Raw genomic sequence first — 15,280 nt, 5'->3', positions numbered from 1 at the left:
ACATTCTTCTTGAAATTAAATAAAGATTTCTTTTTAAGGGTCAGTTTAAGGTTAGATCATGACAAGTCAGTGATGATGCTCAGCTTGTTAGCAGAGTTTGCCCTTCTCTTCTTTCATCTTTCAGAACTTTATTTTCAGAAGCTGAAAGACCTAAGGACTGACCATGGGAAAGAAGTGAATGCAACAGGATTTCTAGCAGTTTGTGTAATGTCTTTGTCATCACTAAAATGCTTATCTAGAAAAACTTAGAATCATGAATGAAAAAGAACATGAGAAAAAAATGCAGTCTGCTTCTTTTACTGTGATCTTAAACAAAACCTGAAATTTGGGGATTAACTAGAAGTAATCCACCTCTAACTGCACATGATCTTTCTTTTTCTTACAACAGTAGTCCAGTTAAAACACCTGCCATGTGTTGATGGTATAAAAATATGGTGCAAGATAGAATCATTTTTGCAATCTGGTGAATGTCCCTTCCATAAAGAATATATTGAATTTATGTTGATGCGAACCAGGGGCTCTTTGACTTTAAAGCACAGAGTTTTACTACCTTTGCAGTAGTCACAGGACTTCCAAGCTTTAAGCAGAACGATTGAGATCACTTGAAGTTCTTTTTCAGCTGTTCTTTGAATTAAGTCAACAGCAATATTAATCCAGCACTTCTGAGACTGCTGGTGCAGCACTTTGTCAGTCGGATTGCTGTGAATATATCTGAGGAAGCTGACAAAGTCCTGGAATTGCTTTAACAGCAGAGTGCAGTGCAACTGAAGATGTCTTGGAAAAAGGTCATATTTTTTCATTTCTAAACAGTTAATTTCCAGACTGGGATTCCGTTCCAGTGGAGTGGCCTTTTGGGATCGTTGATACACAGTGGGGAATGCTAAAGGTGACAAACATACTCAGGAACTGAAAATAAGGTGAAACCTCTTCCAAATAAATTCAGTGTATCTCAGAGAGGAAGTTCCTACATTCAGTTTCTAAAGCAGAATTTCTGGTGCAAAAATAATTTTGTGCTTCCTAGTGTATGTCTCTCTCCGTAAAAACGTTATGGGGCCAGACCTCAAATCTCTTACTCATACAGAGAACTCCTCAAAGACATAATTCCAGAAACATTTAAGGCTCTACTTACATAAGTAGGAACTATTTGTTTAGGATTTTGTTTGGTATTAAGAAAAAATTTAAAACTTAAATGCTAGAATGTTAATTAAGTTACGGTTTTGCTTTGTTAGTGTTTTAATGTTTGATTTCATGAAAAGCAAGCAAAATTAGTATTAACTACAACGTGTTAAAACTTCAGTTTTCATTGATGTTTTCAGTGCCAAGCTAAATTGGGATTCTTGTTAATTATTTATTGTCTCAGTTCAGCCATGTGCTTGGCTCCGTGCAATGAGCAAAGGGACAGGTCTTTACCCTGCACAACTTGTAAGCTGAAAATCACACTGAGAAAACCAAATAGCTGAGAAATACCCAAAGAAAGGAAAATGTTGGGAAAGGACTTGACAGAAACTTAATTCATAGTGTAAAATCTTGCTTATTTGGATTCTCTGGGAGAGTCAAAAGCAAGTTTTTGACGGCTTTGGCTTGGTTGGTTATTCCATGTACAGAAGCAGAACTATAAATTTAAAATAAGAGGTTGTATGGGATGTTCTTCTTGGGTGACAGTTTTCAAGAATGAATAGAGTTTCTGGTACATAAGTCCACCTTGGTGGATCAAAACCTGAAACCTGTACAGAAGTATGTCCTTTTTAATGTATGTTCTTGAGCCTATTTTATGTTCTTTCACCTTGACCTCTTTGTGTTTTTCTGTTTTTAATCAGGTATCTAAGCGGCTGTACAGTATGGGCTGTTATGAAATCTCTCTGGGGGACACAATTGGTGTGGGGACTCCTGGAAGTATGAAAAGAATGTTGGAAGCTGTTATGAAAGAAATTCCTCTGAGTGCTCTTGCTGTTCACTGTCATGACACGTATGGCCAGGCGTTAGCCAATATTCTCACAGCCATACAGGTAACTCAGGTTCTCATTTTATAGATACGATAGTAGTAGTCCTAGTTTAATTAAAATGCACAATTAAAAAAAATTCCATCCTTACAGAAATTATTAGAAAATTGAAGAGGCACTCACTAAACTTTCAGAAAGTATTGCTCACACATCAGATTTATACAGGTATTACTGCTGTTGTTTTTGCAAGAAAATTTCAGTTCTTATCTACTTATTACCTTAAATTCCGTACAAAATCACTCAGAAACAGTGGTGATTATTATATTCCATTGATTTTGGATGAATGAAGGAGATAAAATATAATTTTTTTCTGATGTCTCAGATTCCACTTTTCTTAGGAACATCTGTTTTCTATTTTACAGAGGTGTATAAATATAAAATAGAATAATGCATAATTACATCTTGATTTCAGATGGATAAATCTAAATTACCGGTAATTATGTGCACACAGAGAGTGGTCTAGATAATTTTATCACTGTTAACATGCCTTCAGTATGCTTTTTTATTTATCAGTTGTACCTTCCAGATAAGGTTAGTAATGATTTTATATCCTATTTAATCTTCTTTCAAATCTGTGGCTAAATAATCAGAATTAGTTAATTTCCATAACAGATATTTTTCCCTTTGTGTTTAGCTATTTTTAAGAATAGGACACAATACACAAAACAGACTACAAGTTCTAATGTAGCTTTTGTAAGGATAAAATCTTGAAAAATTTCTTAATGCATTCCTAAGGAGATCTCTTTTTACTAAATGTCACAGAACCAAAAGCTGTTTACAAATTGTAGGCCTTTATTGTTCTATTTTATACTTAATGGCATCTTCTGCTTCCTTGCAATTCAGGCAGGCCTTTTTAAAGTCAACTTTCCTTTGTCCTGACTTGTTATTTTGGCAGAGTTTGTATTATTTTGTTTAGAAATAACAGCGGTGTGTTAACAGTATTAGTGATATAAGCAACAAGGACCAGGGAAATGTGTCAATATGGGAATCTCTGCAGGTATTTGATTAAATACTGAATGAGAAGATCTGGTAAAAAAGGCTCTAACTTTTGCTCACCCTGTTCATTATTGACCTTTACTCACTTTTACTGTTGCAAATGTGTGTGTATGTACCATGGGATAAATAAACTGCTAATTTCACAGTTAACTTCAGTTGCAGATATAATAGCTAAAAGCATGAAAACCCCTGAGCATGGGAGGAGTGCGCCATAAAAATACTTGAAGCATTGTTTTTCAAATCTGTCCTTAAAATAGTTGCTGTCATGGTGCCTACTAAACACTGAAAGACAGCTCTGCTTTGTTCAAACCTCAATATTTGTTGTGATTCTTGTTTCAAGTTTACCTCCTGCTCCTAACTTTTTACTTACTTCTTAAATCAACTGTGTAAGAGTTAAACGGGAAAAAAGCTCTTAAGTACCTAATGTGCAGTTCAGGCCAATTAACATGTAAATTCAAGAGAGCAATAGACCTAAAAATATCCCTATGCAGCCTTCTCAGATTTCTGGGAAGGTGGGAGTGCCTGAGACCCACCAGAAAACTTCCCTATGTGCTCAAGTTCTGCTACAGTGCATGTCTAAAGGTGCGGTGTTTTTGGCTGAGCTGAACTTGTCATAGATTTTGCCAAAAGTCCTTGATGAAGCAGGCATTACACAGTCTCTCTGACTGAGGTAGGTCCCCAGGCTCTCGGATCCTCAAACTGGGCCGGTACGTCACAACATCCTCTCCTGTCTGTGGTCAAAGAAACGAGGCAGCTAGCGGTGAATTACAGCTAAGCAATACTATTTCTAAAACAGGGCAATTTTACAGGTTAGACCGATGGCAAAGTGCCAAAGCCAGTGGATCAGAGTGCCCAGGTAATTTCTAACCCCTGCTGTTAGGCTTGCCTATGCTTTCCTCTCTGCCAAAGAAACACAAATGGGCAACGTACTGGAGTAAAACCCCTTGTCTTCAGCTCAGCAGTTCCTTTCATAGACAAGACTCTCCACGGACGCAATTCCCTACCCTTCCTCCTTCATGGGTCTGTGCGATCGACACCGTATTTCGTCGGGAGTGAAATGTTTGAGGGGTTATAGTAATAATGGGCTACGGTTATTGTTTGAAAACAATTTTAAAGAACTTTCAGCAGACAAATTACACTCTTCTTAAAACATTGCAGACTACAACCTCAGTCTGAGTACTATTGTATTGTATATTGTATTTCCTAAGAATTAATGAATGACAGCTGGAAAGCCACAAATCACTCTACACTAATTCAGGCATTGCTTCGATGGGAGGTCTCCTAGGAGTAAAAAGAGGTGCTGGTGATTCAGTAAGTGATTTTTTATACAGATCACATTGTTCCATGCAGTATTATACTACCCAGAATATTTTCTTTTGTTTGGGGCTGATCCAAAGTCATCTAGAACTGACAGGCTGTATCTGTATAAGAAATTAGCAGGGAAGTAGTCTTGTAATTTTAGTACTCGATTTTATGTGTGTTGTTTTAGCAAAAGGATAGGTAGTGAAAGATGGGAGAGAGATTAGGCAACTTCTAAAGGATAAGTAATTTTTAAAGTTGTTGAAGTGAATAATATAGATAGAAAGCCTTGCCTGGAGAAAGGAAATTCACTTTCTTTTAGAAGAGGATCTGTGTAAAAATGTGAGGAACATTAAGTGATGCTTCAGAACCAAATATTAAACATTGTAAGTAGAAATATGACTGGCTCTTGGTTACCTGGTTTAATATTAAAATATCAGAGTATACAATTTACCAAAGGGACAAATTCAGAAGATGGTAGGTGATGTAATGATCTAGTTAGAGGTTGTGGTATTTTAAGTAAAGTTACATATGCGGGTTAGCTAATGTGACAAACACAGAATATAGCTAAAAGAAGTAGTAAAACATTTATAGGAAATTGTTACAGACCTCCAAGGAAGGATAAAAAGATGGAACGGGAAACTTCTGTGCTGGAGAGGCCCCAATAAGGTAGATTGTTGATCTGGTGAGATATGAGTTACCTTGACGATTGACTCCTGTAGTGTGTACAGAAATTGGTAAAGAAGAGAAATTTTTTTAATAGAAGTGATACAGAACTCTCTTGCATAGCTGGTGTAGTTGCCAGAAGTAGCTTTGTCTGTTTTCGTAGCAAATAGCTGAACACAAGAAAGAATATGCAAAGAGGCAAAGAAGTGTTCTGGCCAGCAGTGATACCTCAATGAATGAAACAATCGCATGGTAATTCCATAGAAATTTATTAAATTCAAATTGCCGTCGTAATTCATTAGTATAAACTGATCCCTACACTACTGGGATCAAATCCTGACTTAGAGAAAACAAACATAAATGTCTAATGACTTACAGGAAGCAGGGTTTTTTACCAGCTTGTGTAATCATTTCCACCTTATTGGACACAATGAGATGAATGAGTTTGATGATTTGCCAAATGAAATTACGTTTTATTAGTCCTTTCTTTTTCCAGAAGACAAGAATTTTGAAATAAAATCCACACTTTAGTACCATAAACAGAATTTAGCAAGCCTCTAATGAAACTTTCAAGGTTCACACTGCAAAATCCGAATTTGTGAATACAGGTTTTCATTACAGACATTATAATATAAATATATACCCTTACAGAGAGTTTAAAATATTTAATAATATTCCATTAATGTCTTCAAAATCCTTTAATTTTAAAGATTAAATAATTTTTTTTTTTACATCCAAATAGAGATGGCTTCTGACCTCTTCTCTTCGTCACTTAATAGATTCTAGTCCCTTTGGTGCATGCTGGAGACGCTAACCAACTTGCATATTTTTGTGGCTCCAGTTTACTTATGTAGTAAGGACTAGATTCACACAAAGGCAGTCAATGTTGATATGGCTAAGTTTTAAGTGCAAGAGCCAAGAGAAGAATGTGAATATAGATGCTGAAGTTCATGGTTTATTAATTTGCAAGGATCACTGTGTTACAGGAACAGACATCACAACGGCCAGCAGCCTGAAATGGTAGAGCCTCAGTTAAGCAGTGTGTGTTTAAAATTCCTCTTTTCCATGATTCTTATGAGCTTACATGTGAAGCCTTAGGCAAGATGACTTTTCCACCCAAAACCATCTCCTAGTTAGTACTTAGCTTGTCCTTTTTTTTTTTTTTTCAAATACAGGATTTGCTGATTGAGCTTGCCTGCAGTAACTGGCTCTCAAGACTTCTTTCAGCTGGTGGTTAGAGGCCAGCTCACTGCTCAGATCACTTGTCCAGGAGCTCCTTGCTTCTAAGGACCCTCAGGGGGGCTCCTCCTCCTTCACTTGGGGGTAGCTTTAAACCTGAAGCTCTTGTACTTGGCCCCCACCTGAGCTACCCTGCAGAAGCATTTTAATTGTGCTTGCTCCCAGTCTTGTACGTTCCTGATTGTCACCCTCTTGCTCACCCACTGGCTTGACTTACTAGCTTAACTTCAGACCTGGCTCATCTCTAGCGACCTGCTGGATGATCACTGAACTGTGACTGTTCTTGGTTACAGTCTCCAGACCTGATTCTGACCTTGAATTGCTGACTCAACTTCCTGACTGCTTTTTGGTGAGGTTGCCGCCGCTGCTTGCCTAGCTGTGACTCTTGCCTCCTCGCTTGCCTGCCTTTCTGGAGCAGTCTGTCCTTGCTGCTGCCTGAGACAATCGAGTATTTAGAGGAGCAACTAGCAACCAATATCTTGAGCTTTAAGGATTGCTCTGAATGGCAGGTAGTGGAGTTGGTGCTAAGCTGGAGGATACAGCAGCTGTGAGAGTTAGCAGGTCTCGTGCTTTGATCTTGGAGCTCAGCTGGAGGCTTTGTCTTGCAGAGAGGCAAGATGTTGACACTCAGTTAAATTTAGAAAGCGTTTATTGGTGTCTGGGTGTACACAAAGCCCTAAGAGTTCTACACTGGGAATGCTGCTGGGGAAAAAAGAGAGCCCAAAAATTCAGCCTGAGGAATTGGTGTCTGTTTCTGAAGGGGTATCATGAACTTCATCTCTTTTAGGTGCCAGACTACTTTCTCTGCCATTCTCCTCTTAAGTTTTTAGACCTGTATTTCTGGGACTAACTGACCTGAAAGAATATACCCATAATGATGAATTTCCAAATAAATATAGAATCTGTAAGAATATTTCTGTACTAGAAAAGTCACTTTTAGCATTTGTATCCGGCAGTCAGTTCTTTCACCTTTGATTTGTCCAACTTATTTTAGTAAATGTGTGCAAGGATGCAGGGCTCATGCTAGTTTATCCCAGTGAATGACTAGTACGTACAGCCAGAAGCCATGCAAGTTGGAGTTGCTGAATAGAATAGAGAAGTAATAAAAAAGAATAATAGTAAAATAGCGTGAAGGTATGGATAGCAATGGTGGGAGGTCAAATAAGAAGGCGGCAAATACATGTGTATACTAGTTACATATAAATTGTTCTAGGGTTTCTGGTGGTGATTTGTTACCTTTTTATGGAATTATGCCTATAAGCATGCATACAACCACATTTTAATCTCTTGGTTTAAAAAGAAGCAACAGGATAATTTTTTGAAATACATTTTATGAAACTTAACATTGTAAAAACTCATAAGCACATTTTCCTTTGGTTTAGTTTTCCTGAGGTTTATGTACCGATTTCTTCTCTGGATTTCATTTCAAAACCGACACAAAGTTAAAACCAACAGGTTTCTCCTGGGTTTATGTTGAAATTCCCTCTTTTTCATAATCTTAATGCAAAGCCGTATCTGGGCTGTGATCTTTTGTATGGTTGCTTGGACAAAATTATGAGAGATTTTAAAACTAGATGAGCTTTGTGGCAAAATACTGTGTTTGAGAGAGCAATGAGGACATGATAGAAGTAAAAATTAAACAGTAAGACTAAAAATGCTTGATTCCCTGATTTTCTAAGTATGAAACAGCAACCAAAAAAATCCATAGCATGCTGGGTAACAAAACAAAGACTTTGAAAGAGAACAAAGAAAGCAGGATTAATTCAAAGCATCTTTAATTTAGGTATGCACATTTATTTATTTGCTGATATAAGTGGTCCATTTTAGAGGGTCAAAATTTAGGACTGTTTTTTATCTGCCTACAGTCTAGGTTTGACCAATATCTGAATTCCTTCACTTTCTCACTGTAAAACAGAGAGCAAAGTGTATGCACAAGCCTTGAATAAAGAATTTAAATCTTCTGTCCTGTCTCCCAGTTTTATCTACCATTGACTCTTATGCATTATGTTCATCATTAGTAGTTCAACTTCTTCATAATGACTATTGGCTACAGTTATGGTAGGATTATGGTTTTTTTATACATCTACATCTCTCAACTGCTGTCTAACTCATTAGCAACTGAAAACTGGACATTCAAGAGGATGTCAAGAAAGAGAGAAAAAAAAAGACACTAAAAATTCTTTATTTGCAATAAATGCTCTCTTTTTCATTTTCTGCAAAGTACCATCATTCAGTGCTGTAGTGTAGTAGAATAAATTGACACTTCTGTTATAGGGTAAGGAAGCAACCTTGAAAAATGCAAAGCCTTGCATATATTCATTGTACTAGACTTGAGCTAGGAATTTCTCATGTAATAGTGAATATGAACTTTCTAGCTATATAGAAAGCAGTCTAGCCGTATTTGTGTGTTGCTTCACAAATCAAAAAATACTGGTTTTGGGGAGTTATATAGTAATTGAGGAAATGAACTTGTATGTAGTGGGCTGCCAAAGTTCTTGCTTGAATAATACATTAAATACCACTAGGATTTTGTTTTATTATCAGCAGTGTGCTGGGCTACCCACTGCCTGGCAATGAAGTTATTTACATCTAAGCTATTTTTTAACAGAGCAAAAATAGTTATGATAGTTTAGTTAAAATTTTGACACTGTACTAAATTCAGGATTTTTTAAGCCAATAGGGAGGCATTGTATGAAATTAATGACGTACAGGAGGCAGGAACCACAGCATCTTGGCTTGTCTTTTCCTGATTCAACATGTCACTGTGCACATCACTTTTCTTCAATTTTTTATTTGTAAAACAGGAATAAGGCTCATCTCTTTTAGTTTGTGAAATGCTAAAAAAACTACAGAAGAAGAGCACTGGACAAGTACAAATTATATTTCTGTAGTCCAGATTTAATTTTTTTTTTTAAATTGAAGTTTAGAAACTGAATAAATTTTAAGTTTGGCATAGAATGTAATTTTTAGATTAAAACCAGTAAGGTATATGAATGGGCAAGTGATTCAAATACATACATGCCCATTCAAATGAGTTCTGTAACACTCCATGTCCTTTCCCCTGCACAGCCTGGCACTCTGAAGAATTTATGTAGCACAATGTGAGGGTGGGAAAGACTTGCCATATGAAGCATGCACATGTTTTGGGATCTTAAAAAATGTTAATATTTCTGCATTCCTATTTTGAGTAATACTTAGAAATTGAGAGGTTTCAGCAGACCTCACAAGTTTACTTTCCTCTGCTGTTTACAAAGATATGCTAGGAAACTGCAGAAGACTTAACAGAGATCTCCAGAAACTAATTTCAAGGTTCAGATGGGGAAACATTACAAAAAAACCCCACAACTTGACTGAGAATAGCTGTACAGGATTCAGGAAGGGCTGGTCATGCTTCAATATTTCACTGGAATTCTTTGAGGCAGTGCCTGCCAAAGAAGACAAAGGATATACAGTGGATATCATATGCTTTGATTTTTCAGAAAACAATTTACAGTGTTCTGTACTGGAAGTTAGTATTAAGGCGTGGAGGCATGTAATAAGTGGAAAGTTGGCTAAATGGCAGGAAACAAATGGACTTAGAAAAACGGAATTTCTTCAAACTGGAAAGCACCCATCAGCAGGCTTGTGGAAGTATTAGCCTGCGGGTTCCGGGTTTTCCTGCTTAAATGAATAATTTGCACTACCATAATGCTCATGTTAAGGGCAATTGTTCTAACTTGTAGAAATTAAACTTCTGAAACTTTAGACTTCCATTGTGAGAAACAAGAGAGCTAGCACTCTAACTGTAAGTGTAAATCTGTCTAATATTCTAAAACATGCAAAAGAAAACGTTGAAAGTAACGGTATAGTAATACACATAGTTTTAGGTAAAGCAAGAGATTATTTATTACAACGTGCCTGTCCTTTTAAAAAAGGGTCATCTTAGAGCTTTCTACCTTTGAATTTCTCCAGGAACTAATTTATCCTAGACATTTACCAGGTACTTTCTGGGTTTGAAAGTGTAAACAATACTTTTGAATTATTTGTCAGCAAACTAAATGAGCCATTAGCAATAACACAAAATTCTTTAAAAACTATCAGTTTGCTTTTTTTTTTTCTGTTTCCCTTTATTCCCTTTTCCTCAAAGAAACAACATTCCACTTTGGTAAAGCTAGCAATTAAAAATTTCAGATGTTTGAGCTGAAGGAATATGTGGTATTAGGAAAGAAAAAAGTGAGTAGAATTGTGTAAGATTGAAAGCTAATAAAACAGAGGTGAATAAGACTGTATTTGAAAGCAGATAAGGGGAAAATGGCAGGTGAATTGTGAAAAGGTACCAGGCTGCAAGGTTTCTGTGAAGAAAACTTAAAAAGAGGGTGTGCATTTTAGGAAGGTAGAAAAACACTTACATTTTATCAATTAATATTATTACTATGAGCAGTCAGCTAGTTACTTTTGTAAATGAAAAAACATACTGCACGCATGAATAAATCAGACCAACATGTGGGAAGAAAATGAAAACATAGGAATTCATACCAAAAATCTGAGAGATGTTTTCCAGGATTTTCTTTCTTTTTTTTTTTTTTTAAATAGGTACTAGTTTTACATTGTTGCCTGTAATTTCAGCAAAATAGAAAAAAAAGCAAGGAAATGAACAGACAGTACTGCTCCTGCTCTTTTCTCAGATCAGTACCAAAGAAATAGCAACTCTGTTTTTATTGCTTTCTGCTGCTTTTTGCAGGATGTGCATAGTATGCAATTTCTGAGGAACTGAAAGTTTTTGACCTTTCTCCCTGTGCTTCAGAAAAACTTTGTAGCCTCATAGTTCACAAATAAATCCCTCATTGATATTATTACAACTGTGATTGTACTGTGAACTTTTTGCTAGGAAAAAAGGTTAAACAGTAGACTTTGTTTCAAGACTTTTATTTTTTGTACTTTTTAGGATAGGAAGGAGAATATATCTGTTATTGTGTACTGAAATAGCAGCCGGAGTACCTGAGGCAAAGGTGTATTTACATGCATATACCAGTAGGTAACCTGTGTGTTCTTGTGGGTTTTGTTTTTTATTTTAAATGAAACTTGGTATTTTGTAAATGATTAACAAATAATAGAAATCTACATTGTTCTAGCTGCCTCTAATATGATGATTGAATTTCAGAAGCTTTCAACGCTAGTTAGTGAACCAACAAACCTCAAGTTTAAGTCTGTTTCAGGATGCTAATCGGACCAAGAGATCCTTCATCACTTATAGACTATTCTCATCTCCAAATTGCCTCACTGGAGTTGACTTGGAGTGGTAGACACAACTTCCCTTTGGTTTAAAATCACACTTCAACTGTTTTTTAAACATTTTTATACCTTGAATTTCTCATGCAAATCTACCCATCTCTCTCTATATCTCTGCAAGTTCACATAGATTTACCTCTATAGGTCTAAACGGAATACGAATGGAGAATTCACTGCAGCAGCTAGAGAAATAAAATCTGAAGTGGTTTTAGTTTTCCATCTTAAAGCCAAAGATAATTTCTGTACTAATAGCACCAAAGCTGTGGATTTATAGAAAGAATGAATTTGGCCCAAAAATTCTATGCTCCTTTCTCTGTTTCTGTGCTTGCATCCTCCTTGCCTCCTTCTTCTTTTTTCTTGGAGTGATGTTTTATTGTAGCTTCCTAATCACATCTTAAATGCTTTCATTTCTGAGTTTTACACCCTCTAAGTGACGTTCATTTGTGTATTTCATTCTTCAGTGTCAGTGGTATGTTTTCAGCTGCATGATCATTTTCTGATTCATTAATCTAGAAGCATTAAGGCCAAACTGATTTGGTGGACCAGTACCTAAAAGGCATTCTAGTATTGCTTCCACTACTGTGCATCTTTCTCTGCTTGTGAATGAATTTCTTCCCATGCCAAAAATAAACAGCCTCAGAGAATTTCCTTGAAATTGTTCACAGAATCACAGAATCATTAAGGTTGGAAAAGACCTTCAAGATCATCAGATCCAACCATCAAGTCAACACCACCATGCCCACTAAACCATATCCCCAAGTGCCACGTCCACACTTTTTTTGAACACTTCCAGAGATGGTGACTCCACCACCTCCCTGGGCAGCCTGTTCCAATGCTTGACCACTCTCTCGGTGAAGAATGTTTTCCTAATATCCAATCTAAACCTCCCCTGGCACAACTTGACGCCATTTCCTCTCATCCTATCACTAGTTACTTGGGAGAGGAGACCAACACCCTCGTCGCCACAACCCCCTTTCAGGTAGTTGTAGAGAGCGATAAGGTCTCCCCTCAGCCTCCTCTTCTCCAGACTAAACAACCCCAGTTCCCTCAGCCGCTCCTCATAAGACTTGTGCTCCAGACCCCTCACCAGCTTCGTTGCCCTTCTCTGGACATGCTTCAGCACCTCAATGTCTTTTTTGTAGTGAGGGGCCCAAAACTGAACACAGTATTCGAGGTGCGGCCTCACCAGTGCCGAGTACAGGGTCACAATCACTTCCCTACTCCTGCTGGCCACACTATTCCTGATACAGGCAACAACAAGAAAGGCAGAAAGCTCTTAACACAGAGGTGCTAATCTTCAGGGCACTCATCTGGAGTATTGATACTCCAGACTGATCCAGGTTCCTTTCTGTGCTCAGCTCAAAGCAAATAATTTCCTATGCGTCAGGCAAGTGTTGCTATTAGCTGTTCATTCTGGGACGAATCTCTTCTCTCTTGTCCTTTGTTTAAAACATTTTCAGGAATACTTTACCATCTTCCAGGGAAGTTCCCTAGATATTGAATTAGTCTCTCATTTGACTTTTTGATACAAATTTTTGAAAACCCTTAAGTAAGGGTATGCAAAAAGAGAGTGTCTGCTCTTTTAAGGGTGTCTGGTCAAGGACCATTTTCAGTGCAACAAGGAGTAATAAGATGCACTGATTTTGGCTGCAATAGAGTTAAATTTCTTCATAGTAGCTTGTATGGTGCTATATTTTGGATTTGTGATGAAAACAGCGTTGATAACACACCAAAGTTTTAGTTACTGCTGAGCAGTGCTTGCACAGCAGCAAGGCCTTTTTTGATTCGCACCCTGCCCCACCAGCAAGTCTGCTGGGGGTGCACAGGAGTTGGGAGGGGACACATCTGGGACAGCTGACCCCAACTGACCAAACACATATTCCAGATCATATGACATTGTGCTTAGCAATAAAAGCTGTTGGGAAGAATGAGGAAGGGGGGAATGTTCAGAGTTAAGGTGTTTGTCTTCCCAAGTAACTGTCATATGTGATGGAGCCCTGCTTTCCTGGAGATGGCTGAACATCTGCCTGTTGATGGGACATAGTGAATGAATTCCTCATTTTGCTTTACTTGCATGTGCAGCTTTTGCTTTCCCTATTAAAATGTTTTTATCTCAACCCATGAGTTTTCTGTCACCCTTTCGATTCTCTCCCCCATCCCACTGACGGGGGGGAAGTAAGAACGATTCTTAGGTCTTCATCAGATTCTGTTCTGCTGCATCATTCTTTACTTGTCATATCTGGAACTGTAGTTTGGAAAAGGAAAAGAATCAGTATTAATAGAGTACAAGAAGACAATGTTGTCTTATTTTACCTAGCTTCTATGAAGAAAATTAACTCTGTGCCAGCTGAAACCAGGCTTGCAAAGTTCTGCTTGCAAACAAGGTTCACACAAAATAGCACAGAATGTAATGTAGATACAAACCCAGCGCAGATTATAGGCCCATTTGAGGATAATACTCTGTACAGACAGTGTCTACTTCCCGTCTGTTCTCCTTTTTTGTCATTCTTTGCCTCCATCAATGCTTAAGCAGAGTAAATATGCTGCTAGCAGCTCACTGACAAGAAGAGAGGATATGAACAGATACCATGCTCCTACATTTACCTAATCCTAATATTTTCCCTGGCACTTATCTTATTTTTTTCTGCTCTTTCATTATTTTCCTAGTCATTGTTTGATAGTTGTAAGTCCACATGGCCAGAGCAATAGTCTTTTTACAGACCTCCTTTTATCATCCCAACTGTGTCTTGTTTAACTTGACTATTTAAATGGCTAAGAGTCAGCATCATCCAGTTCTGAAGTGGACTGGGCAGTAATCCAGCTCTTTCTGTTACAGACAGACATTCATTTTTTTGGACTAGAAACAAATTACTTCCAAATGCTGGAAATGTAAGAAGGCTTTTCAAAAAAGGTTTTCAGGTGTTTATAGAACAAATTAGTATAAAATAGTTTTCAAAATGCTAAGCCCAATTTAAAATAAATATTTAGTACTTTTAGGAGTTGTGAAAATATAGCACTAGAAAACTGAAGTTACTGATCTGTAGCATGCATAAAAAATATGGTGAGGGCACACTGGTGTCAAATTCCCCATGCATTTTTCTATTGTGCCTCAACTGGATTGCATGCATAAAAAAGGTGTGATTTTTTTTTTTTCACATGAGACTACATGGCTGGCTGTAGGTTTGATGAGATGGCTGCCTGTAATAATCAGAAATTGGACTGATAACTGTTATTTTACAACAGCTTTTGATTCAATTCCTGAAAATCAGAGTCTAGATTATCAAGGTGACTGGAAAATGAAGAATTTCATTGGTCTGAAGGCTGGGTTTTGTGCCTCATTCAGTATCACATAGACACTCTCTCATTCACAGAAAGACAAGGTAGTTTTCCGCAGCTGTTACCTATCTTTTTTGGTTTTATGGTGTCTTGCTTGTCTCTCACACACACCTTTCAACTTTTGCAACACATGAAATGGGATTTCCACAGGTAAGTGTCCTACACAACTGGCTCATCTCATAACTGCTCCATCCTTGCAAGCCTGTCCCATTCTCCCTTCTCAGCAGCCCTCCCACAGCATGCTTTTCTTCATCAATTTCTATCTCATCAGCTGTCACATTAATTTTAGATCTGAGACTGCATGTCTGAATAGACTTTGGACTCCTACAGTTGCTACATCGCTCCTTTAAAGTGTTCCCAGTCTCAGTACCTCCTGGACCTCTCTGGCACTAAGGCCAATTGATATGAAAAGCTTACATCCATAAAATCAAGTTCTTATCCTCCAAAACAAGGTCAGCACTTCCAGACTGCCAACT

At 37.5% G+C, this 15,280-nt stretch overlaps 1 protein-coding gene across 1 annotated transcript in view; it reads left to right on the top strand.

The window, feature by feature from the left end:
• Positions 1–15,280, top strand: part of HMGCLL1 (3-hydroxy-3-methylglutaryl-CoA lyase like 1) — a gene marked incomplete at both ends in the record, with an annotated part of 82,151 nt that overhangs the window by 47,452 nt on the left and 19,419 nt on the right. The window contains one exon of the mRNA XM_081997631.1: positions 1,818–2,006. Coding sequence (XP_081853757.1) covers positions 1,818–2,006 — 189 coding nt within the window. The remainder of the gene's footprint in view (positions 1–1,817; positions 2,007–15,280) is intronic.

Source organism: Phaethon aethereus, assembly GCF_964289735.1.
Source record: "Phaethon aethereus genome assembly, chromosome: 3".
Taxonomy (NCBI): domain Eukaryota; kingdom Metazoa; phylum Chordata; class Aves; order Phaethontiformes; family Phaethontidae; genus Phaethon; species Phaethon aethereus.
Note: the sequence above shows the minus strand (reverse complement) of the source record. Positions and strands in the feature narration are given on the sequence as shown.